We start from the raw sequence: 25,667 nt of genomic DNA on the forward strand, positions 1-25,667 counted from the left end.
AATAGTGCTTCTATGAAACTGCTTTACAAAATAATTCTCATTACACTTGCTGCAAGAATGGTTTAGAAAACAGCAGTTATTTTTCCCGTGTTTTTAGCACTTTCTTTTAAAATATATGATGGTATTTAGAACTACAGAAATGGGGACAGGCAAGAAATGAAATGACTGAATCACGGTGGTATGTGCCAAAGCATTAAACACTTCCTAGCCATAAGCATGCCAAATTTGGGAATGCCGTAATTTCCTGGAAATGTCACCATGCCAAATTGGCAGGCAGCATAAGGTCAAGTTTGGAAATGATGGAGCTGACCATTACGAAGGCAGTGACTTAAAATCTGAACTACCCATTTTTTATAAGGACGGTCAGTATCTGATATATTCAGCCTACATACAGCCTTGAAACAATGGGCATTCGAGGAAATCTAATCAATTATAAATGGTTTAAATTTCTCCTGAAATAGAAAAATATGAACATGTATTTTAAGTTCTCTGTGATTACAAGAGTATTAATTTTGTAAGTTGAAGTGCTACTCAACTAACTCAAATGAAGATTTAGGTGGTTGCTAAAATTTCTAATATTCTCAATAGGAGTCTATCCATGCTTATTGTGCTGATGGTCCCAAACGTATTCTTGGTCTCTGTTAGTAGAGAGAAAATGGTTACACTGTGAGGTATTTTCCAAAAAGGCTTTTCTACTAGCACCTATATATAATTACACTAATTGATGAATGAAAACTCTTTATTTCCTTCTGGTTCTTGTGTAACTTGTCAGAGAGATCTTAGCAGGAGATCTTCCTACAAGAATAAGATTTTAACAAATGATGCTATAACCATATAAATCTTACCTCTTCCCACTGATGTATATATCTAATCAGTCTTGAAAGGCGTAATAAACGTAACAGGCTGAGGATTTTTGTAAATCTCACAATACGAAGTGCTCTTGCTGTCTTGTAAACCTCTGAATCCATTCCTTTTTCTACAATGAGAAAGATATAATCCACTGGTATTGATGAGATGAAGTCAACCACAAACCAGCTTTTTAAGTAATTCATTTTAATGATTTTAGGGTCCAGTATTATTTCAGAACTGTCTTCATTTACAGTCCCAGTTCTAAAATTCATGATCAAGTCCAATAGAAAAACAGTGTCTGATGCCACATTGAAAATAATCCATGGTGTTGTTGTTTGCTCTGTGAAGAATGTGATTCCAACTGGTATAATGACAAGGTTTCCAACCATCATTATGAGCATGATTAAGTCCCAGTAAAACCTAAAAAAAAGGGAGAAACAGAATGGTTGATGTAATGTGGTAAAACATGATTAGAAAAATGGCTTCTATCATGCTGCCAACTTCATCTCAAGATGCTTAAACATTTTGTTAATGCTAAGAAAACTCTCATTGTTATAATTCATTCCATATATTCACAGCCAGTAGAGAAGATGAAGTAATTAATACATTTCATTATGTGCCTTCCTTTTCAAGAATATGCAACCAGGATAAAGACAGTACTATGGCTTATCACTCCATGGCGTATCTGAAATGTGTGGTATTCAGCAGATGTACCCAGAGTCCTGTCAAAACCTGTTAGTGGGTTTCTATAACTAAAACTGATATCTGGTGCCAATCAGAAGTGCTTTAGCAATGCAGTATTTTTTTAAGTTTTCTATCCAAATGGAAACACAAATATCTAACAGATAACAGATTAAATGTAAGTAACTCTTTGCAAATGCACTCATACTGTTACGGTGCTGGAATAAAATTACAGAAAGAAAAAAAAACCTTAAGCAAAAAACAGAAACAAAAATTAGGTAACATCCAAATCTTCATCCACTTTTGCAACATGAACTTTCATGCATTTTTACAACCTCGCAGTCTGTCTTCTTTCAGAGATAAGAAGTCTGGACAATAATAGCTGCAACTTGAATGGTATAAAATGGGTACTGCATTTCAACATTTTGCTCCAAAACTGTCTAAAGGCTCCCCTCTAACACTGTTAGAATGCTGCTAACAGTTCTTGACACAGATGGTAGAGAGTCTGACTCGTAACTTTAGTATCTATTATAGAAATGGTGAGTAAACCCACCTGTTACATAGAATATACATCTATTCTGATAGAAGATTTCCAGGGGATAGTAATATATACCAAACAGATTTTAAGAGAATTATGATAACTCCTAAATGTTAAATTGTCACAGTTATTATTGTTCAATAAAATAACTGAAACTGAACTTGAAAAAGCCTGAACCCAACAGATGACCTCTTGTTCTGCTTGAGAACATGATCTGTTCAACTAAACTTGATTTGGAGAGGCACAGGAACCAGTCAACAACAGTTCCCGATGGCCTCGTCAGATTTTCTAGAAGACTAGAGGCAGCAATGGCTCCACAACTACCTCCCTGCTCCAGCCCTCCGACACAGTGGGGCCCTGCACACTGGACACATGATGGACATGCCACCAGCACTCCACTCCAGAACTGACTTTCGGGCTACTTCCATCATACTAGCACCAGCCTCCTGTCATGCAACAAACACCCTCATCTTGGTAAAGGTTCATGGCAAACAACAACAGTTTAACTGGTCACAAAACATTTCAGATCCATAAGTTTTGTTTTTGCTAGATTTGCACAGAACATACGAATTACATTAGATTTTGGAGATTGCTTCCTGAATTCACCAAATGACCCAGGTTTATAAATACCCATACTTCTGAGTTTACAAATTGCTGATCTGAGAATATAAGTAATTAACTGTAAAACACAATAAGGAAAAGTAGCATAGGACTGAAAGCAGCATGAGAAATCACCATTTTAAAATTCTTTATTCCAATATAAATCTTCAGAGATTAAGCCTGATTACCATTTGAGAGAGTAGCTAGCAAAGTACCTTTATCTGGTACTCAGAAATTGCATGAAGTACACTTTACAAGTAATTCCCTGTGTACCACAATGTGATTTATGTCTTACACATTTTCAAACTTACACTAAATATGCATACTAAGTCCCATAAATATTCAGTTTTATCCAGTCTGTATGTATTTTTGCTTAGCATGTGATGGTATTCACCGTATCTCTACCATATCCGGCAAAAATTTCACTATTCTCTTATCTTTTTCATCTCACATAATAGGCTTCTTACTGTGCGAGATACCTTTTCAGTAATATAGGATTACCATACAGAAGAAAACACTATATTCATATATTACTGCTACTATTTACAGGTACAATTACCACAAACACTTTCGCAGTGCTATCAACCAAAATATTTCACAAAACTGTTCTGGGAGAATAAACGTCTCCAAGGAATTCTGAAAATGAGTGAAAAACCACTGGGAAATAATCACAAGAGGGGTACTTGAATCTGTGGCTCACTCCTAAGCAAAGCATTTGCTTGATTTCAGATTGGCCTTTACATTTCACCAGCACAGGGAGCAGTTATACAACAAAAGCTAAACAAAGCCACAGAACCAGCCACCCAGCCAACATAAAATATAATACAGAACCAGGTGGTTTTATCCTCGAGTAATCTGCAGTTTAAAGGATAGTTATGTGATTATGCAAAACACACTGGAGTTACTGATGCTGAATGTCAGCAAAAGTGGTAGTGTTAGGGCTTCAGTAATAACAAGATTGAATGCTAAGGACTACGAGATTGTATCAGTTTGGTATTTTGATTTTAGCCGACAATAAACTGATGAGTTAGTAAGAAATAATTGTATTATATTATGATTTATTTTTCATTTAGAAATGAACCAGATATTTTCTTTTAGGTTAATGTTTCCAAATGACATTCTGTTGGCCGTGTTACATGACATTTTTCTTTCAGGTGAGAAAAACTAGATGCAACTTCCTGTATTGCCCTTCCGTGACCTGTTAAGAGAAAGTAATACAATGCGTTCCTTGCCTACCAGTTCAGAACTTCCTACTATTCATGTCACCAAGAGCAAGCTGAAAAGCTTCATGAGACAGTGCAAGTAGCTGCTATTGAGACACAGAGACAGCCCTTTGTTTCAAACTATTTTTAGCATTATTTATTTATTTATGATACTCCCCCCCACCAGTGACTTTGGTTATAAATTTAAAATTTACAATCCCAGAGTTCCAGATGTACATACGCCATTATAAAATGCTGACAAAAAGCAAGGAAGAGGTATGTCTATGACACAAAATTTTCAAGAACAAGGAGGAAAAAAATAAGAGCCTGAGCGTAATGAAATCTTTCAGAGCTCATGAGAAGGAAGAACTGACCTTAGCCTCATAGAAAACAGCTGTACAGCTTACTGCTTCTCTGAATCTAACTCAGTAGAGCTACTAGTTGCCGTTAACTGAAGGTACATAGGTCAGCACTGCACCACACTGAAATACAAACACTTTTTAAATGTTTCTAAATGACTCAGAGGCTTACTATCTCCAGGTGAAAAATAAAAAACATTTTTAAGACATGTTTTTTCTAAATCTTAAAGAATTATTTTATACATTAAAAAAAAAAAAAAGCTAATTATTACTTTGCCATTCTCAAATAAAACTAATTGAATCCACAGACGTCTTTCAGTGGTCTACTACACTTTCAGAACATATGGTAATAATACGGTGTTTTTTACAGCTCTGAAACATGAGTGCTGAAGCTTTGGTGGCTTCGTTATTGCCACAAGCAGTCCTGGATCGGGTGAACAGTCTGTTCAAATGAATGCCTACACAAGCAGCAGTAAAGAACTACTTAGTATTAATTAATCAATGTTTGTATAAAGCTTAATAATGTGAGGCACTATGAATTCTAACAGGCATTTTATGTTCCACTTTATAGATACAATCCACAGAAAACTGAGTCTTAAACAAGAAAAATTCAGCTCTAAGTTAATTTGCTGCATAACTTGCTGTATATACAACTGTGTAAAACATCATTCAGATTTGCTTTCTTTGTTATTACCTGATTGCTGCCCCTTGACACAGCAGTCTCAGTGTCCTTGAATCAGTCAGTTTGATATATGATTATCCTCATGGTACACCCAGATTGCTCCAGCAAAAATTGTCAGTGGTCTCAAAAGCCACACAAGCAGAGTGAACAGCACGTCTAAGGCACGGCTGTGATTTGAGGCTACAGAGCAGTCACGACTCTGCTTTGCATTAACTCTTCAAAGTTTCCAGAAAGATCATGAAAGTTTGATTATTTAATAAAAAAGAACAAAACATATAAGTAACAAATACTCATCAGCCACATTATAAAGTGAAAGGTCTTTGAAAAGATATTCAAATTGTTTGTAAAATATTTTTCAAACCAAATCTGACGCATATGAAACATGATTTAACTCCACATTCAGAGAATCAAGAACCATACAAAATTTCCAGGGAAAACTTGCATCCTCTTCAGTTAAATATTTTCATTGACTAGCAGATGCTCAGTGAAATGAACACTGACTTTTTTTATCTCACCTTCAAACACTGCTTTATTTCTTTTGCTTTCATGGATCATCAGTTCATGTAACAGAGAAATCAATGTCCTATATGGAACAAAACAATCTTAGAAACAACAGTAATTTGAAACTTTATTACAACATACTGTAACAAGCACTAAACTTGGTATTATCCATGTCAGACTTTGATTCTCATAGGACATGCCATCTTTCTCTTGCTGTGTAACTATATTATTCTTTTAGTAAGAGAGAGCAAACATTGAACACACCTCAAAACATCTGCAACTTGCAGATAATGACTGGCATGCATTGGAAAGGACAGGAGAATGAAGGAAGGAAGGATTTCTTCAGGGGACCCAAATTATTTTCATTATTGCTCAGGTGTTTGTGCTTGAAACCTTTCTGAAAACTCATCATTTTTTTTTTTCACAACCTGAAAGTGACAATATCCCCTTCTGTCCAGCTATCCATTTTCATTTTGCCCATCTGTCTCTTACTCATACAGACACCTAGAGGAAAACATGCTGCCTCTAGGAAAAAGGTGTACAAATTAAATATGAAACTCCTTCTATTTTAACAAGAAATAGGGCATTCAACATCCTCCATGATACAAATTCTGTTTAAATTTTGCAAATATATTGTGGAGTCCTTCCATGAGTTTGGCCCAGCAACAATTTTTTTATTTTAAAATCTCCAAATTTAGAATTTACTCTCATGTGTGATCATATTAATACAAATGCATTAAAATGACTATTGAAGTGTCACTTTTTTTACATTGTCAAGTTTTGTACCAGCGAACAGGTAATTTCTACAGTGGTGGTATCCTGTATAAAACTTTCCTCTTCTGAATATGCTTAACTGTGCAAAGCTTTAGGAAGACAAAAGGTTGCTTGCTTTTTTTGTTTTGTTTTTAAAAGATACTCTCCTGAATATATTGATTTATATTCTTTATTATCATCTATTTCCGCACTGACATCTTTTAGCTTATGTTAAGTAAACACAAATGAGGAATCTTGCAAGGCTGAAATGGGGTTCCTTTTGCCACTCACCCCTTTCAGTTGTAAAGCACACACTACAGTAGAGTACTAACAGCATCTTTCATCAATAATTACTATTGTTTTGGGGTTTTTTTAATTTAAAACATACCCAGTTTAATGAACTTTCACTGACTTAGCTAGGTTACATGCTGAAGCAGCAGAAAGGCTTTCTCTACCCGCCCGAGAGTGGCCAGTCTGGGGTGAGGCAGAGGCTGATGTTCTGAAAACTCAATTTTCCTGCCCAAATTATGAGCAGTGCTGGACCTAGGAATCTTCCAGCTTAGTCATTTCATTCTGATTCAGACTAAAAGCAACTAAAAAAAAAAAAAAATAAGTTTTCAGACTGCCAGAAATCTTAATTTTATCTTAGACTAATGCTGAAGTCCTTTACATCAAGGCTAGCCATATGTACATAGAGGTACAATTTATGTGTCTTGCTATTCTTTTTTAAATATTGATGCAACTTCCTACATGGTAGCAGGAAAAGAATTCAAAGGGAGATAATAAAATTCAGTCTTCTTTTTATATAGCCATAGAATGTATCTAAAAATTACAAACTTGCAGAATTTCAAACACTTCATGAGTTTTACCTAATAACTAGACACATTTAGCAGTGGAGATCTGCAATTTGTTTCTCAGTTGTGATTCTATGCACAAGGCAGACGATTAGGTAAATGCAGCTCTTGGGGGACCTGATCAGAGCCCAGTAAAGCCAATGAACAGCAATTCACTACCTTCAGAAGGCTTTGGTTACAGCATTTGGTTAGGTTTAAAGCTTGAGTGCTTCAAATGCCCATGCAAAGTGACTATAAAATTAACGTTACACTAATATACATATGTGTATGTATATATTTTAGTAAATTCAACTAATACGTAAGCAGTGGACATGTCATCGAAAGATTTTTAATTCTTGGTATACATGCAATAGCTTCTGTCTAAAGTTCTCACAGTATTCTACATGCTTTAACAAATTAAGTCTCAGGTTTCTCAGAAATAAAGGTATGGGAGCAATGTTGCCCCTAATATATATGGGAGGGGAGGAAGGAGAGGACAAAGTGAAATTTATGTAATACAGTAATATTATTTAATAATGTGTCTCTGGTTTTAGCCAGTAACCCCCTACCACAAGTATTTGAATGAATCTGATGTTTGCAGTTGCCTACCCTCCACAGAAACTTATTAAAATACAGTAGAAAGAATTAAGGCCTGACTTCCACTTAACCTTGGGCAAGAACAGTGCACCGCTGTCGGTCGAGCTCTGATACTGCTTTTGTACTCTCCCATCTTTACACAGTTCCTCCTTTTTTTCAGCCCCATTTATCCATAAAAAAAGCAGATTAGTGCTCCTGTCCAGATAGCTACCAGCTAGGAAGAAGTGCTGATGAAAAGTAAGGACTCACAAATTAGTTTTCTCCTGGAAAAAGCTGAATCTGTCTATGCTGACCTGTATGCTGATCAAAACAGATGTATTTCAAATCATCAACACTGCTTCTGCATGAAGACATGTGAAAGTACTAGTGTTATCTTTCTCAAATTCACCCTCCTTGTCCAAACTGTTACACCACAACGTTGCAGTATCAGGCAACATTTGTTTAGGGGCTCCAACCAACTTGTTTCGGTTTCATATTACCAACCCTTAAAGCAACTGCAAATTGCCACATACTGATTCTTTAAGTGTCAGCAAATTTCTGTAGTGGATCACTGTAAAATATGCATTCACATTCTCAAATTAGAAATTACCACTTCACAGGCATGAGAAAAAAGTTTGAAAGAGACAGATCTAAAAATATTTCAGCTGCAAAATATAATCTCGTATCTCATGTTGGAACACTTGCATTAATTAAGAATTTTGTAGTGACAGTAATTTTAAGAGTGCCATTTAGAAACATGACATTTAGGATGCCTCCATACTAAGTAAAAACTAAGAGGCTTAAATTGGGAGAAGCCTTCTGTAATTCTTCTCAACAAAGCATCATGTGAAAAGGAAGGTAAATTAACCCACAACCCCTCATGGAACCAAGAAAGCCAGACAGTATCACCTAGTATTCTTCTACAATAGATTTTTTTTTAACCAATTCAATCTCTGAATTATCAGTGTAATCTTTAAAGTTTGTGCTGATGGGAAAAGTGGTTCACATATGACACAGATTTCTGGTATTTGACTACTACTAAAAACTTAATTCTGATAATCAGAGGTATAATTCTTTGTGTGCATAACTGTCCAAAGATACAGTATGCTGGGACAAGCAGCTTCAAACAGGAATTTTTATTTATTAGAATTTAATGTATCATTTCCTGAAAAAGGTCACTGACTGAAAGACTTAACCAAAAAAAAAAAAAAAAAGAAAAAGGTAGTCTTCAAATGCATTAAGGGAAAAATCAGAGTTATGAAAAAGTGTAAAAGAACAAAAAATAAGTACAAAACAAGCTGATGGATTATACATGCAGACTTCATACTCTGACATCATGTGTGAAAACAAATATGTATTACTGAATATTTACAGAATATTTACATACCTCACATATCTACACAGATGTCCCAGATTCTAATGCAAGAACAAGCAATTGAGATAGCATAAATATATCAAGTTAAATTATCATCTGATCTTTGGCTACAAAGCCTATGTTTCTTCTAATATAAAAATAACCACTGAGATTTCAACCCTTTAAAATAAGTGGAAGTACCATTTTAAGAATCAGTAAGTTGTTCTATTGTAATTCATTAATATCACGTTGCAGTAAATCATTTGCTTCAAAAGGTAATAAAATCTAATTAAAATATTTATATATTTAAAAAACATTAGTAACTTGTGTTTGTTGTGAAATAACATGAGAAACTGGTGTTCATATCAAAATTATCTTTTTTCTTCACTTATACTTCGATGAAAAAAGGACTAAAATATATTTCAGACACTTTTTAGAAAAACAAAGAAAAAAAAAAAAGATCGAATTCATAACAGAGCAACATGGTAAGTAACTAAGGTCATGCCGTGCACTTCCCCTTTTGTAAAACAGCTAAATACTCAGAGCTCTCACCAATGCCTAGGAAAATCCATTCAACTTTCCTCATCTATCTGTTGGCAGTTGAGCCAAGGATCTCCCACCTCTTGGGGAAATTCATTACCCCCAAGCCGTACTGTCTGTCCTGAAGCAAGGTACGCTGCTGGCATGTTTTTCCCCTAAATAAATAAAAAATAGAGCAGGAACCAAAATCTTCTTCCCAGTGAAGGCAACCACTAGACTGGAGATGCATTCTCACTTTTCTGCTCCATCAAAGCAGAACAACACTGAAAGATGATGCTGTTATTGAAAGTATCCATGCCAGAAGGGCTGTGCAAAATAAATGTAGAGGTTCAAATCCTCTCCAGCAAAGGCTGGAAATTATTCCGCACTTTCAACATCCAGACATAGCAGTTTTGATTCCTGAGCAGATAGAGGAGACATTCAGGTACACATTCAAATATACACACTGAAAATTGTATTAGTTTAATTATTGAATTTTTATTTTATTAACTGAATTCATTGTATCAATTTATCTAAAACATCAACTAATTGAAAATACAATGTGCACAACATAAAATACTTTAAGAAATGAAAGAAGTAATCATCCACAAGCTTGCTTATACCTTTCCCTGTGTGTATTTATTTCGATCTCCTTTTTACAGGGTGACGCACCTTAGGAGCTCTGCACTAATGGGCAGGTATGAAGGAGAATGCTCAACTAGGAAGTTTAATACTCAGTTTTACCATTACCTTTCAAAACATAATTTCGTATTTCATACACTAAAACACCTATACCTACCAGAAATAAAACGCAGCTCTTGCAGGTTTCTCCTTCCATCAGCTGCATTCAGAAATCCCAGGTTTTTTCATTACTTATCTTGTATCCATATCTTTCTGCTAGCCATTTGCCTTCCACAGCATCTAAGCAGATGCAATCTAATTTTAACGTGTCTTTAAAATTTCCCAATTTACACAGTGCACATTCCAGTCTTACCATCCTTTTGACAGCATAGTGCTCTGCCTGCATTGCCAAAACAAATCAGTTAATTATGCAGACAGAGCAGTGATCAGATAGACCTGATATTCACTTGTTTAGAACAAAAAGGAAAACCAAGAAAATCAAACAAAGCAAATAAGAAAAGAGAATACATGATGTTCAAAGGTGTTCCAGTTATTGGCCTAAGGAACCGTGATCTTGTTAGTTTTACCTCTGCACCTCTGGCCAGCTTTTCTTGCTATTAACCCTCTAATGCTCCATCAAGCTTCAGGCAAGCAGGCCTGAGCAAAACCTCATGTACTGCTGTTGTGAGCAGATGAGCAAAGGGTGGAGGTTTGGAATACAAGCCATGTTTCTGGGTATGTAAAATCCGCCTCTGACATTTATGAACATTGGTCAGTGCATTGGAATGTGATTGGTGAATGGCCCTTTTGCAATTTAATTCAATATAAGGAAACAAAGAAGGTTTTTTCCAATTAAATGGCTTTGGTTATTCTTAAAAAAGCAAACAATCAAATGCCTTCAAAAAAAAATTCAACAAAACAACCTATGTATACTTATTATATTTTTTTTGATCTTCAAAACAGGAGATAACCTCCAATATCAAGAACTCCAAGAGACTGCCTTTACATGCAATGAGGACTTTTCTCATTTCAGTACACCTCTGGCAGCAGCAGTACTGCAGGTCATATCCATTGCATGGTTGTAAATAAAAACTGAAGTTCCATTACGTTTTGTCACAGGTATACACAACACTGAAATGGATGGTCCAGACACATTTCTAGAAATAATATATATTAAATTTACAAACTACATGCTGAAAGTATTTATTGAATTATGGCAGATTATTGTCTTAAAATACATTTGTTAATTATTTCATTTTGATCTAGTCATATGGAATGGTTGTTGAGCCTCTGGAAGATATTTGCTACCAATATATAAATTAATATGAAATTCTATTCTATTTTTCATTGAGACAAAATCATCTAAAGTAGAATTGCTATACAAATAGATAAATCAGATAAGGGTTTTTTTCCTCCACAGTTGCCTTTATTTCTTTTTAAAAAGAGAGGAAGTCACTTTAAGCTTCAGAAAAACATGTCAGTTTTCAGCCTGAAAGATAAAAGATTGATTAAGATATAAAGATCTAAAAACATATTCAAACTTAACTGCAGGCTTTGTTACATGCTCCACCTATAAATATTTATCAGAAAAAATATAAAAGGGAATTATTTAATAATCTAATTCTCCACTTCATATTTTGGTAGAATGCTTTGTTTTTCAGAGTTGACTTTGAAGTCTCTTGGTACAAAAACTCTCTTCCTCCAATCTTCAAGCATTCAAATGAAGTAGTCCATATTCCTTAACAATGGCACAGCCTCCATGTTGCTCTCAGGATCAGCCACACAGTGGAGGTTAGGGGTGACAGAGGAAAGTGTTTGCCTGCAAGTAAAGTTGCCTACAATCGTAGCTACAGATAAGTGGCTCTAAAATAAGCACTCAAAGAAACTGGTCAGGGACCTATGACCTGAACTATAAGCAAGAGCAAAATTACCAAGGAAGCTATTTACTCCAATACAGACAGATGACTGTTGCCTTGATACAGGAAAACAAAAAGATCTCTTTCCCATGGTCAATAACAAACCAGATGCCCATCTTTATCCTCCACCCATATTCACTCAAAATGAAGTTGTCTAAATATAATAAATAGATTCTGGCTATCAGCATACAAAACCATTTTACTTGGAGATTTCAGAAGAGGCTTTAGCCACAAGGCAGTGTTCCTCAGAAAGACAAAATTTAATTTAGTCAAATATTTATGTTTCATTTTTGGAGGAACTGTGAGTTATGAACTATTCAAACATGCTTAAGCTAAAGATGTGTAATAATTAGAACAGCCAAATTGATGTTGATAATTTGTTGGTGGAGAACAGCAAGAAATTGAGAGTGAAAAATGATGAATAGAACTTTTCATCATAATCTCAAGAAAGGTATTGATCTGTAAACTGCAAATCAAAATATATAATATGACAGAAATAGAACACAAAGCATCTTCAAATTATTCTGATATACTAGTTCTGCAAATGCACAGCACCCATGGGAGATATTTTTTAAAAATCAGTTTTACCATTTACGGCTCCTTATGGCTAAAATTCTCACAGTGGTTCAGGCACAGAGTTCAGATGCTTACAAGTACGTAGGTCCCTAGCTCGTTCTCAAATCCAAAGATAGACAGACTCCTGACTCCATCTCAGATCTTCATCTAACATCCTGTAGATTTGCACACTCCATGCAGAGCACTGGGTAAAACTGACATTTTCAAAGCCGTTACAGAAATGGAAGAGTTTGTAGTGGAAACATGAAACCAAGTTAAATATCATATTCCATTTTCTCATTTTGACAGTGGCATAAAATCTCTATGTAACAATCAATACTGAGATGAGCTAGTGTTCAGTGACACTTCATGGCACTACAAGTCAGTAGCCACAGTGGAAACATCTGCTACCATTTTACACAGATTCATGGTACCTGCGTTCCTGGGCTATAAAGCTAGCTGTCCTTCCATGAAGCAAGTCTGAACTCTGTGGCATTGAGAAGAACAAGTGTGGGAGTGGAAGTTCACTGCAGGTCTCCCATCCCTTCCACATAAAGATACATTTGGTCTAGCCAGTGGAGAATGTGAAAGTTGGCTCCAGCTTAGAAATGACAGAAACAACCATGGTCACATTGACCAATGTTCATACAGTCCTGGGGAATGGGGGGGGGGGGGGGGGGGGGGGGGGGCGAGGTGGAAATTGCTGAGTAACACTGACAGGCTGTATAGTACTCAAGGTATATTCCTCAGACCTGACTTAATGAGAATCAGCTCTCGACAAAAGAAAATCAGCATGCGTGTGAACGACAGAGAACAGCATACGGGCAGACTACAGGAAAATCTACCTTTAGGAAACAAGACGAGACAACAGTTTAAAGGGAAGCAACACTAGATCACAGATAATACCTTTAAATAGCAAACTAAACCCAAGACATTTAATTGCATTCAGTCATCACTCATGTCATATTTAGTTCACATCTAGCTAAATACTATGCATATGAAATAACACAATTATTAGGTCTTGGATTTAATTCTGTTCAACATCAAAAACACTGAAACTTTTTTTAGATTTCTTCTGTTTCAGAAAGATCAGCCATCATAATAAATTCACTACTTCAATAAATACACAATAAGAACATGTACAAATCCTATTCAACTTTTCAACACCCAGCAGTATACCACTGCATTTAATATTCTGTTCCAAATTTCAAAACTACCTTTAGGTTAGTAAAAACATGTATTTCAGATATTGACAGAATGTGTGCAATTAAAAGTAAATTTTGGTCATGTGGGCACCTAAATTAGGTTACTTATCTCTCACTTGTCCCACACATGCAATGTCTATTGCTTAATAAACCATCGGATCTCAGATGTTTTCAATTTTGACCCTTTTTAAATGCTCTGTGAGATTGCCTACCATCTGGCAGTGCTTACTCTTGACAACACATTGCCTTTGCATTACAGAAGTGTGTTTCTTATAATTTATAATTCTTAAAATTATAAATAATAATTTATAGTTCTTAAAAATATAATTCTTATAATTCCTTATAATCTTTAATGTGATAGATGTATGCAACAACAGAATTCCCAAACTGGCAATAAATGGGCTGAAGGGACAATTTCAGCTAAGTATCTTGTTACTAAGTCTATGGTAACAGCATGTTCAATTGCAATTCTGAACAGAAAGCTACCAACCTGTCCAAGTCATGGGAAATAGAAAATGTGCAAAGAATTTATTTTTTTTTATTATTATAAGTTATTTATTTACAAACTCCAAGACACTATGACGAATATCGAGGCTAACTTCCCCCTGCTAGTCTGAATAAACAGCTCAGTATCTCCTAGCTAACAGACTCAGTAAGAATGGAGGACTACATAGCAGAGCTAACAAATTTAAAAAAAAAAAAAAAAAAAAATCAGTTCATTGCTTCCATTTATATGAAGGAATTCATTATATCTTCAGGAAGAGATGTAGGAGGAAGAAGGAAAAACAGAATGAGGGAAAAGAGAAGTTGTTTTTAAAAAAAAAAAAAAAAATCTGTCAGGAACTACATCACCATGCTCTTACTAACTTTCAAATGAGAACTGCGAGTTGCCTATAGCAGGATTTTGCTACCCAAAAAACAGACCATAGGAAATGCTATAAATAAAAGACAGAAAATCAGGATTCATTATTTACGGAGTCATCTAGCTAATAGTTTCCACAAACACTGGACGCACAGCACTGAAAAACAGGAGACCTCTGAAGTACGCGTGGTATGGTGGGTAACGACAAAGGTATCAAATTATTAACTGAAGCTTGAGGCATATGCTTGACTTATTTTATTATTTATGTTTTATTTCCAAGTTTGTGTCTAATGGACTAATCCCTAGCTGGAAAAGTAAATCTCTGTGTTACTACCAAGCTTGTCTGGCACTAAAGACAGGTGAACCAGAGTCAGAGAGAAGCTTGGCTGTTTCTTTCACTGAGAAAACAAGTGCAAACAAGCCTATATGCTGCCATTCCAAGGAACCTGTAGCATAGGATGTGTTTGGAGAACCCAGAAGCTTGCCAGTGTGTACTGTCAGGTAGTAATAAGATGTTTTAGGGGGTCGTATTACCTACTATTGGTTTCACAGTAATTTCTCTACCAAACAGAAATTGTAAGTCCTCCTGGAAGGAGCAGGTAAACAGAATTCACTCAAGGGCCTGCTGAAAAACCTCTCAGTGGTCATACGAAAGGTTGACTGCATCCCCATGGTTTTGCAGCCACACATTTATTCCATCTCCCGGGTAGAGCTGAATAGATATGTATCTTATAAAAGTTTTGTACATTTTCCATAGCTTTGATCTAGAAGAAGTTAGAATAATCATGTATCATTAGGATACTATGATATATTGCCCTAAATTTTCTGCAATCTACAGATGTGCTTAACATCAGATTGTATCAGAATCACACTGCCTATTGCTGCAGTCATGCCATAAAGAGAGGTGCTTCTTAGAGGATCTGGTAAGTCACTGTAAGATACAACAACCAAACACTTCCATGCCTTACTCTGCTGACAGGAGAGAAAAAAACATGAAGGCAACCAGAGTATGCTACATATAGAATTGGAAGATTTGATACCATGAGGGCACGTCCTGTGTCTGTGGGGCTCTATAAATACTGGAGATTCAGTGGATTTCAGATTGAAAATTGGATGAAAAAGAGTAATGCTACCTAAAAAAAAAATGCTGCAATCAATTTTTATTTATACTATTTTAAATTATATAATTTAAAAAAAAAAAAAACAAAAACAAACAAAATACCTAGATTTGACTGTGAGCATAAAACAACCTGTACTTCTTCAGTTGAAAACAAAATATCTTAGTGAGAATTTTTAATAAATATGACATTTTTAGATAGAAAATTTATTAACATCAGCAGCATGCTAAATTCCAATAATGCATCAAATTATTTGTTAACTTCATTAGATATCCACATAAACAACATAGAAGTTAATGATATAAGAACAAACTCCTATTCTTAGCTACATGATGGAACTCCAGAGAACTCCACTGGCATAAATAAAGGGTTTGGCATTGGTTTTACGGTTTTTTAAATATATAATGGAAACAGACTGCATTTCTTTTGTAATCAAATAAACATTTTTTAAACACAAGTTTACTCCAGATTTACTCCAGCTGCACTGCAAACCAAGGCATTAAGATTACTGCAAAATATCATGCAGCTTGCCTGAATCTGACTACCATCAGATTAAACGATATTAGCAGAGATTTTATGGAAGCTAAATGACAGTGTCCTTGAGATAGTACTGACATTGACTCCAGCTGATACAGTTTTTGGTCATTAACATACCTTACTATGTGTCTAGAACAAGCCCTCCAATAATTAGAGCTGAATACACTACGATTTTTAAAATTAAATCATGCCTCTGGGAAAGAATTAGGGAATAGACAGCTAAAGGACTTTCAAGCAATTAATGAGAACTGTACTATCAGGTTAAAAATTAAACATTGCAAAGTAGGTTAAAAGTTTCCTCTCTCTAAAAAATTATATGTTGACAGAGAAGAAAGCTCTCAGGCATGCTATTGAGTGAAGGCAGAAGTGAGAACAGACACCTCTTATTTAAATCAAATGAAGTAAATTTCTCTATTAACTTTCATATTCTACCCTCCTCTCTAAAAACAGTATTTTGCCTTCTAGTACCTTCAAACTGAACCTCTCAAAAAAAGCTGACAAAGTTTAATTAAATATTACAATGTCACCCATCTTACATAGGTAAGCAGAAATGCAGAGGTAAAGATTCATACTTTTAAGTGACCTCTGATTTCATATATCTCTATTTCTGCTACCCCAGGCTGAACAATCAGAAACTGAGTCACTTAAATTTTAACTTGATTATGTAACTATAAAAAATCCTAAGTAATTTATCAAATGTTATGCTTCTTTTATTTAGCTTTGCAGGCCCCAAAACCTCTAAACTAAATCCCAAATCCAGGCCTCTATTTACTATTCCATACTTTTACTTAGTACACCAATTCACAGTTCCCTCCATATACTCAAATCCAAGAAACCTAACATAAAGAAAAAACTTTTATTGACTCAATTACAAGCATTCCTTATTTTGATGAGCTAACACTTAGTGCCGGTAAATATTCAAAAATGTGTAGTCTTGCCTAAATAATCAATGGGAATAACAGAATCAGTACTTTTTCCTCACAGGCCCAAACCTGATGCTGACCTTACAAGATATAAATTTTGATAAGTATATACAGATAATATTAATCAAGTGCTATTTTCTCACTGCAGTCAAAACAGAAAAAAAACAGAAAACTGAAAAAGTCATCTCATCATACTGAGCATCCCAGGTCACAGTTTAAAGACTTGCATATAATTTTGCCAAAAACATCACCTTTTAGATCACTCACAGAAATTCTGTAACATTTTGGGTTTGTTTTGTTTTGGTTTGCTTTCAAACATACCTCAAAATCATGATGAACATATTTGCCTTTACTTAGATTGTGAAGAAGGTGAATATTCTAAAATTAAGAATCTTGCAAAAAAAAAAAATGTACCTGTGTATTTCTTCAGAGGTGCTGCCAGCAATCTTCAAAACATCCCAAGTTGAATTGAAAGTATCTCAGAGAACTGAGGAATTATTTGAGTTACGCTTACTGAGCTCTTTCTCTGCTGTAAACTTCGTTCTGTGTTCAAGTATATAAAATGTTAGTAGTGTGAAAGAAAACGCAATGAATGGACTGTTATTCCAGGACTAGAATGGACATAATGAAAATTCAGAAATGTTCAACATATATGTGAGCTCAAACTACTTTATTTAGAGGCAGAAGGATGCCTTATCAATAAAGTTAATTGATTTCCTTGTACAAACAAAGGCATAATCCTTTCCACATTCCCTAGAGGTCCAGAAGGTGAGTGGCTGCTGCACCAACCTCAGGTGGACTCAGCTGCCTTTTTTTTGTGGTTCTTGAAGAAAATCTCAAAAGGGACAAGCACAACATATACTTCTACATATCCATTTTCACTCATACATGCTTACAGCTGGTACAAAAAAATGCCACTAGCTAGCTTTAGTCAACTAGATTTCGTAACAAATGAATCAGTGACAGCCACTGATGAGACATTATTCAATATTATAAATAATAGGAACTGAAGATGAAAAGCAACCTAATGCATTTCTGGCCCATATTCCACATCAAAGCATTTCTACTAGAATATTTCCTTGCTTATTTTGGTCCTCCTTCCTAAACATCTAACTTTGATATTTGTTGCTGCAATTTCACCCCATTACTTCTATGTAATTTCTTTCTTCTTTGTAGCATCCATTTATGCATTTGAGGACTGTTATTATATTTCTCTTCAGCCTACTTCTATAGGAGTTGCATTTCACCCGGGAAACTATTATGAAGCTTAATATATAACTTACTGTCAGAAAGAACTTTTAGATATTCTAAATGCATTATTTAGATTAGTGCTGCAATTTTGTTATTTTATCCTTTGAGACACTTAGAGAATTGCAAAAATTGCTGGAATGTAGCAAATAAAAAGCCAAGCACTACTAAAAATCTAGTTAAAACTAAACAGTTCTCTATGTTTAGTCACATCCAAAAAGTGAATGTTCAAGTACTAGGAATAGTTTGACTGTACATAGTTTTTTTTAATAGAAATAAAAATTATAGTCACCACAACAGTACTTGAAAATGACACATGGAAGATATCCCTAGCTAAAACTGTGCTTCAGTCATAAAAATATAAATATTTAAATGAAAAAAAAAAATTTGTTTGTGCAGGGAATGTATACAATGTAATTATAAATCCCTGATTATCAGTTTATGAGCAAATAATTCACCAGTCTCAGTACTGTAAGAGAACTTCATGACAAATCCTGAGCAACAAGATTGAGGTAACTACCTTAAGAATCCAAAACTACAGACCTTTCATACTCCTACACTACCAGTGACATAATCTATCCATTATAACCCACACTAATTTGTATCTGATCTATTTAATATAAACCAACATGGTTTATGTATTTAATTTTGCATACATATATCTATACCAATTACATTTAAGTATGATACAACTTATTTTGTCTTCATTGCACGTAACATTACCTTCCAACTTACTGCTTTATATAAGCCTAAGTATGTAACAGCTCACAAAAAGATAAATCTCATTATCTTCAACTGAGATATTACAGACATGTGACCAAAGAGAGGGACAAAGTGCTTACCCTAAGCTTCTTAAAATATAAATGATAGGTATAACGCATAGAGTGAAGACCAGTTGCAATGAAGAACAAGCTTTAAACCAGTGCATGCACAAATTTTAGAAGTACATATGTGAGCTGCACATATACCATGCACAGTCTACCACATTAGGGTGACTGCTGGTGGTCAAAGTCACATCCAAAAGATAGGTATAAATTAAAAGAAAACTGATTCATAAGGCAAATATAAGTTCAAAATGGAGAGAAGTATAATAAAAAACAGGAGGCATGGTAATAGGTTGCAATTATGACTTACAGTTTGGCATATATGGAACTGAAAAATTAAGCTGCCACATGTGCATACAACATGGATGGGTTGCATAAAACTACACAAAATAAATAATGGGTTTTAAAAGTCACAGGCACAAGAACATTCTTCAGTAAGTACCTAGATGTACACATGCAAATATTATTGTCTTTCACTCTAATTAAAACCCACTGAAACCTGACATTAGATTTACTTACAGGGTAGCACTGATAGAACTTTCTACAATTTAGAAGGATTTATATGATAAACTTCATGTGTTTACATGATAACCGTCAAATGTCTATACAAAAAGGTTTTGAAACTTGAATGCCATCCATTAAAAAAAATCTGGTATACCTTTACTATTCACTGTGCTCTGAAATTTTCTGTTTAAGTTTTAGAATTAACTCTGCTTTTACTTTTCTGTTATGATTGAAATAAGGCTTTGTGGTCCTTGAATGGACGAGAAGTTACCAAGAGAGATCCTCTCCATGTAAAATGTCAATAGTTTTTTCTATTATTGCAAATCAGTTCATACTTTGTATTCATCTACACAGGAAAAACACCTTCAGCACTGCCTGCACAGCACCTCCTTATCCACTTGTCTGCCAGACAACTCCATATCCCAGTCTTACTTCACTTCATCTTGAAGCCAATTAAAATTTTTGTCCCCACTTTCAGTCAAAGGCTGTTCCCAAACATCACACTGAACCATCAGCACGCAAAGGCTACATTTACTCATACACGTATAATTCCCACTCAGTTTCTCTCATACATTGCTATTGCTGGTCACAAAAGATGCCTCTCCCATGTGACTCTGGAGGTAGTAACCCTGTTTTCTTTTTAGATTGCTGACTACAGATGCCCCAGCTGTTGTGGTAATAAAACCAAGATTTCCATGACAGTGTGAGTTTCTCTTTGTACAGGGCGGGAGGGAGATGCTACAAGGCCAGACCAACATCTCAGGCACGGGCAAGCAAGCCCTCTGAGCACTGAACAATCTCCTGAGTAATTAATCATCTGGAAAGTCAGCCACGTACATTTCCACTCATCCCAGAAGGCTGTAACATATAAAAGTCAGCCAAAGCCCATGTCTGGGCTGCTATGAAATGAGTGAAACACGCATGGGCAGCGGCAGAACCACATGCAGTTGCTCCCATCTCCCGTTGCCTTCGTGCTGGTCTCGTCTGGCTGCTGCGGGGCCCCGGGGCCGGGCCAGCCACGCTCTCCCGCGGGCTCCTTCCTCCGCACACGAGCGGGGACAGACAGAGGCACTCCATGTCTCACAGAAAGCACGCAGGACTTCAATAAACCCTAACGAAAACACTGATGAGAAATTCACTTTTGTGAGTCATGCAGTTACACTGAATTGTCGTCCAAGTTTAGAGACACAGTAATTGCAGCTGCGGAGAGATAAACAGAGGTCTCGCGGTGGGTTTGGTATGCATTAGGTGCTCGGTTTACATAACAGCTTCCAAATTAGACATTAACCTCAGAAGACTAGGAAAAGGCAACCAGGAACAAAATGGTCCCCTTGTGGAAAAATTATGTAACACGTAAGAATTTAATTCTCCAACGGTGTACCTGCCTGATGAAGAGCCAGCTCTTCCCTGAAACACAGGCAGGACGGAGACCAATAAAACTAGAGACCAAGCCCTGTGAGGACATTAAGTAACCAATTCACAGACCACCAAGTTTACAAACACAGCTTCCACACTCTGTTCATACCAAAAAAAGGGGGCAGGAGGTCGCAGGGATGCTGCCGACCCCCCCCAAACAACACAGCAGAATATTGTTCGATGTAGATAAACTTACACGGTTTTATAAAAATCATGAGAATGTGTTCAGTGTAACCAAATGCATCAAAGTATCCCAGAAAATGCATACAAGCATCCAGAACTAGAAAAATAAAAATAAATGAGAGTGTATAGGAGCCTGTACCAGAACTTTCCCACGTCTTAACTTGGTTAACCCAATATTCTCCCAAGTGTGACTGCATTTAGAATTTACTGTGATGTCCGTTTTCATGTGTCACAAATGCCCTAAAAATAGCTACATTTACAAACTTACTCTAAATCTTCCCACGTGAATACCATAAAATATTCAGGTTTTTGCCATTTTCTTACTATTTTGGTAGAAAAATTAGTTCTTTCCCTTGGTGGCATCAACATTAACACTCTGAAATTAGAATAACCCTGTCTCTTTGGATGCTTTAAGGCTTGTACAAGCATTACATTGTTACAAAATCACATGCAAAAATAAATCAAAACAACTCCATGCTTACATACCCTTTTATTCTGGTACAGTGACACTGTTAGGGGGGACTTACAGCACTGTCACAATTCCCATTTAGGAAGATGAATATACTATATAGTAAAATTTCTTCACCTGTTTCTGTAAACACTGCCACCCTAAAAGAGTACTGCCATTATACAGCTGCAATTATTTCAGAAGAAACATTGCAAACATTTGATACTTCTCACTGGAACAGTCCTACTGACTAAAAAATTGGGTCCATATCAGGCCACACCATCCCAAGACTAATGAAAGACTATGAACTTTATTTTATAAACAAATACCTCCATTCTAATAACATAGAAACATAATAAAGCCCCCTGGAAATACAGTTAATTTAAGAATACGCAAGCAACAGGCCTGAAAAGGATGCAGTGTTGTTTACTCCTACTGAAAAAAAGTAAGTAAAGGTATGCTATGATCTCGGAATCTTCACACAGGAAGAATTAGGACAGAATTAGAAGACATTTCTGTAATGAAACAGAATCAACATACTTATCACCTATTTCACTTGTCATCTTAAAAAGTTACATGCTGCACAGAACGATGCAAAACCTCCTATTGCCCAAAATATCGCTGGGCTGTGCACCTCACTCAGAAACCAAGCTTACAACAAAATGAGGGAATTTACTCTCACAAATAAAGCCATTAATTTTAATGGAATCCTCACATGAATAAAGTTGCTCATGCATACACACCGGTAAGACGGTACCAGACCCCCTTCCCCAATCCCCTACACATGCTACCACAGCACCAGATGTGACCTGCTACGTCCCTCTCTGGCTGGCAGAAACGGAGTGTGTGGGACTTTTGGCTCTCCCCCTTTAATGCACCTGCTAGTTAGTGCAGCTGAGCTGGCATGCAAGGGGGAAAGGGTTCCCCAGGAAGAGAATGAGTGTGGCTTCTTGCCTCCAGGGAGCCAGGAAAAAAGCAGGGATTTGAAGCATGACTTTGAGTCATAATCAGGTGCTGCCCTGCTCCTCCACTTGTAGCTATACCGCTCTTGGGCTCAACTGCAAGGTGCTAGCACAGCTCACTGCATAACACCTCACTCTGAACAGAGTCCCACTGAAACCTGGACTTTGGAAGTATTTCCTCCTGTTCCCATGGGAAGCATGTGTTAGTTAAACCTACTTTTTCTTAGAAGATCCATGTAACTATTGAATGTTCAGGATTTTTGTTTCATAAACACGGTCTCCAGTGCAATTCACTTACTGTATAGATGCAGTCTGTTCAATTCATGCAATTGATTAAATATGCTAAACGACACTCATAGTTCTTCAGCAAGTATCAGAGTGTGTTAAATTTACAACGGCATACAGCCAGCTGGCATAGAGAACACAGTGAAATAACCCTTCACTGAAAATGTAATTTGAAAGGGATATATCTCTTCCCGCGAATTTATTTGCGCCGCTTTTCATACGAATACTCCAATTGTGCATATGTCCAACGTATCGTGAAAGCGACGCTAATTTCCCGTTTACCCCTCCACCTACAACAACGTAGTTTCCCACGCAGAGGTCGTTCGAATAAAGTTATTCTGCCGCAACTCTGACCGAGACGTGCTCCCCCCTGCGCGACCCCAAACCCCCCGCCCCTCGCCGGGCAAGCGCGGACTCCGGGTGTTCGGGCAGGGCCCGGGGTGCGCCCAGCACGGACACCGCGATCGCAGTCACGCTGCGGGCGGCCCGGCCAGCTCTCCCGCCCCGGGGCAGAGCCGTGCCCCTCTCCGGCGGCGACCCCCCGCCCGCCCGCCGCCCTGCGGCCGCGGGCTATCCGGCGGTCCCCGCGGCGCGGCCGGCCCGGGACGAGCCGCCCCCGGCAGCCACGGGGCCTGCGGGGCCGTCCCGGCTGCAGCACGCTGGAGAGCGCCGGGCCGGGCCGAGCACCGTGGCCGCCCCGGGGACGGCGGAGCGGGCAGGGCGGCCTCCCCGAGCCGGCTTCCAGCCCCTTCGGCGCCGCACGGGATGGGGAGGGGATGCGAAGAGGGGGGGAGGCAAAGTTTCAGCCGCCGAGCGGGGCAGGGAGCCTGCCACTGCTGGGGGTGGGGGGGCGGCAGAGAAGGGGGCGAGCCCGGGCCCGGCCGCGGGGGAGGCCCCTCACCTCCGCGGCCCGCCGAAGTTCGCGCCGGGCGAGGTGCGAGGCGGCGGGGCCGCCCCCCCCGTGCGGCGGCGGCCGGAGCCCCGCGCTCACCTGAAGTCGCTGTAGGGGTGGATGATCCAGAACCCTGCAGTTTTAACCCTTTCCTGCTCCTTCTCCACCGCCTTCTGGCTGCCGAACATGCGGAGGGAGAATTTGTTGACTCCCGGCTGCAGCATGGAGGTGAACTGCCGCTGCATGAAACCGTACTGCCGCCGGGGCCCCTCGGCATCCTCGAAGCCCACCACAGGCTCCTCGCCCCCGCCGCCGTCCACTTTGAAGCACACCGAGTTGCCATGCTCCTTCACGCCGCTGCCCCCGCCGCCGGGGCTGCTCTGGGCTTTCTCCGCCGGGGCCGCCGGCTTGGCGGGGAAGGCGTTAGCGTTGCCATCGTCCCGGCTGCCGGCGGAGCTGCGCTTCCCAGCCTCCATGCTGCGGGGCGAGCGCAGGGAAGAAGCCTCGCCGCCGGTGCCCTTCAGCGGCGCGGCTGGGGCTCGGCCGCCCGGGGCTGGGCTGGGCTGGGCTGGGATGGGCTGGGCTGGGCTGGGCTGGGCTCAGCTCCGCGCCGCCGCGCCGCCCGGCATGGCCCGCGCCGCCGCCTCTCCGCCGCGCTCCGCGCAGGGCCGGCTCCGCTGCCCCTCGCCCGCCCCCTTCCGGCCGCCGCGCCGCGCCGCGCCGCCCGCCTGACATTGAGCGCCCCGCAGTCCTTGAGGGGCCGGGGCGCGCGGGCCGGGGGCGGGGAAAAAAGGAGCGAGGAGGGAGCGGCGGGCTCTGCCGCCGGGGCGGTGGCGTACGCGGGCCCGGCGGGGGCGCGGGGGCTCCGCGGGGTGTGGGGGCGCGACGCGGCCGCCCGCCTTCCCTCCTTCGCGCCCCGCGGCGGGAGGGGTGGGGTGGGAGGAGAAGCGAGGGGCTCCCCGGCGGGCCTGCCTTCGCTGGCGGCGGGAGTGCGGGGGCGCGAGTGGCGTTCGTGTCTGGCCTCGGGCGAGGCGTGTCGTGTCGTGGTGTGGTGTGGCAGCGCGCCTCCGCACCCGGAGAGGGAAACGGCGGCGGGGAGTGAAGCTGCGGGGGGGGGTCCCGCCGGCTCGCCTGTCTGTTGTGAAGCCCCTCGGGCGCTGGTCGGGGAGCAGGCTGGCTGGAGGAGAGCGGGAGGCGGGGGTCCGCCGGGTCACGGGGCCGAGTGGAGGCAGCACAAGCGTTTGGGGTTCACGCTGCTGGAAGTGCAGTCGGGACTTGCTCTTTGCTGCCTGCACGGCGGCGAGGAAGGAGGAGGGGGTGCGGGTGAGGAGGGAAGGCCGGGTTCTGAGTGACATTCGTTTTCACAGGCAGAACCGCTCGCTCCGGTTCGACGGCATCGCGCTGCCTCTGAGCAGCAGTTCCCCTGTTCCCGGGCTGCCGGGGCGCGATTCCCGCCGAGAGGGCCGAGCCGCCGCGGCCGCCTGCCTGTCTGGCTCGAAGGCGTAAAATGGCGGGTGCGCCCGGGTGCGGAGGCAAGCTTTGCACATAGGCCGAGAGGTGGTCCCGGTTTTGTTTGTGTGTAAACAGGGACCTGAAGTCCGCGTTCTGCTCAGCTTGCTCCATCTGACATTGAAGTACGTCAGTTACATTCAAGAAGGCTTCAGGAGACGGAGAAAACGCTCTTGAACAGAAAGGAAGCAGGAGGTAGTTCTAGCTCCCAA

General features: G+C 39.4%; 1 protein-coding gene across 2 annotated transcripts in view; it reads right to left on the reverse strand.

The window, feature by feature from the left end:
- The window catches only part of HCN1 (hyperpolarization activated cyclic nucleotide gated potassium channel 1), a 191,794-nt gene extending 167,242 nt beyond the window's left edge, over window positions 1-24,552 (reverse strand). For both annotated transcript variants that reach the window (XM_032987513.2, XM_032987512.2), the window contains exons 1-2: window positions 24,046-24,552; window positions 846-1,269 (exon numbers count right to left, since the gene is read on the reverse strand). In XM_032987513.2, coding sequence (XP_032843404.1) covers window positions 846-1,269; window positions 24,046-24,422 — 801 coding nt within the window. In that variant the 5' untranslated portion in view covers window positions 24,423-24,552. The remainder of the gene's footprint in view (window positions 1-845; window positions 1,270-24,045) is intronic.
- Window positions 24,553-25,667: the final 1,115 nt, after the last annotated feature.

The sequence above is a fragment of the Tyto alba genome, unplaced genomic scaffold, assembly GCF_018691265.1.
Source record: "Tyto alba isolate M040663 unplaced genomic scaffold, T.alba_DEE_v4.0 Super-Scaffold_42, whole genome shotgun sequence".
In the NCBI taxonomy this organism is placed as follows: domain Eukaryota; kingdom Metazoa; phylum Chordata; class Aves; order Strigiformes; family Tytonidae; genus Tyto; species Tyto alba.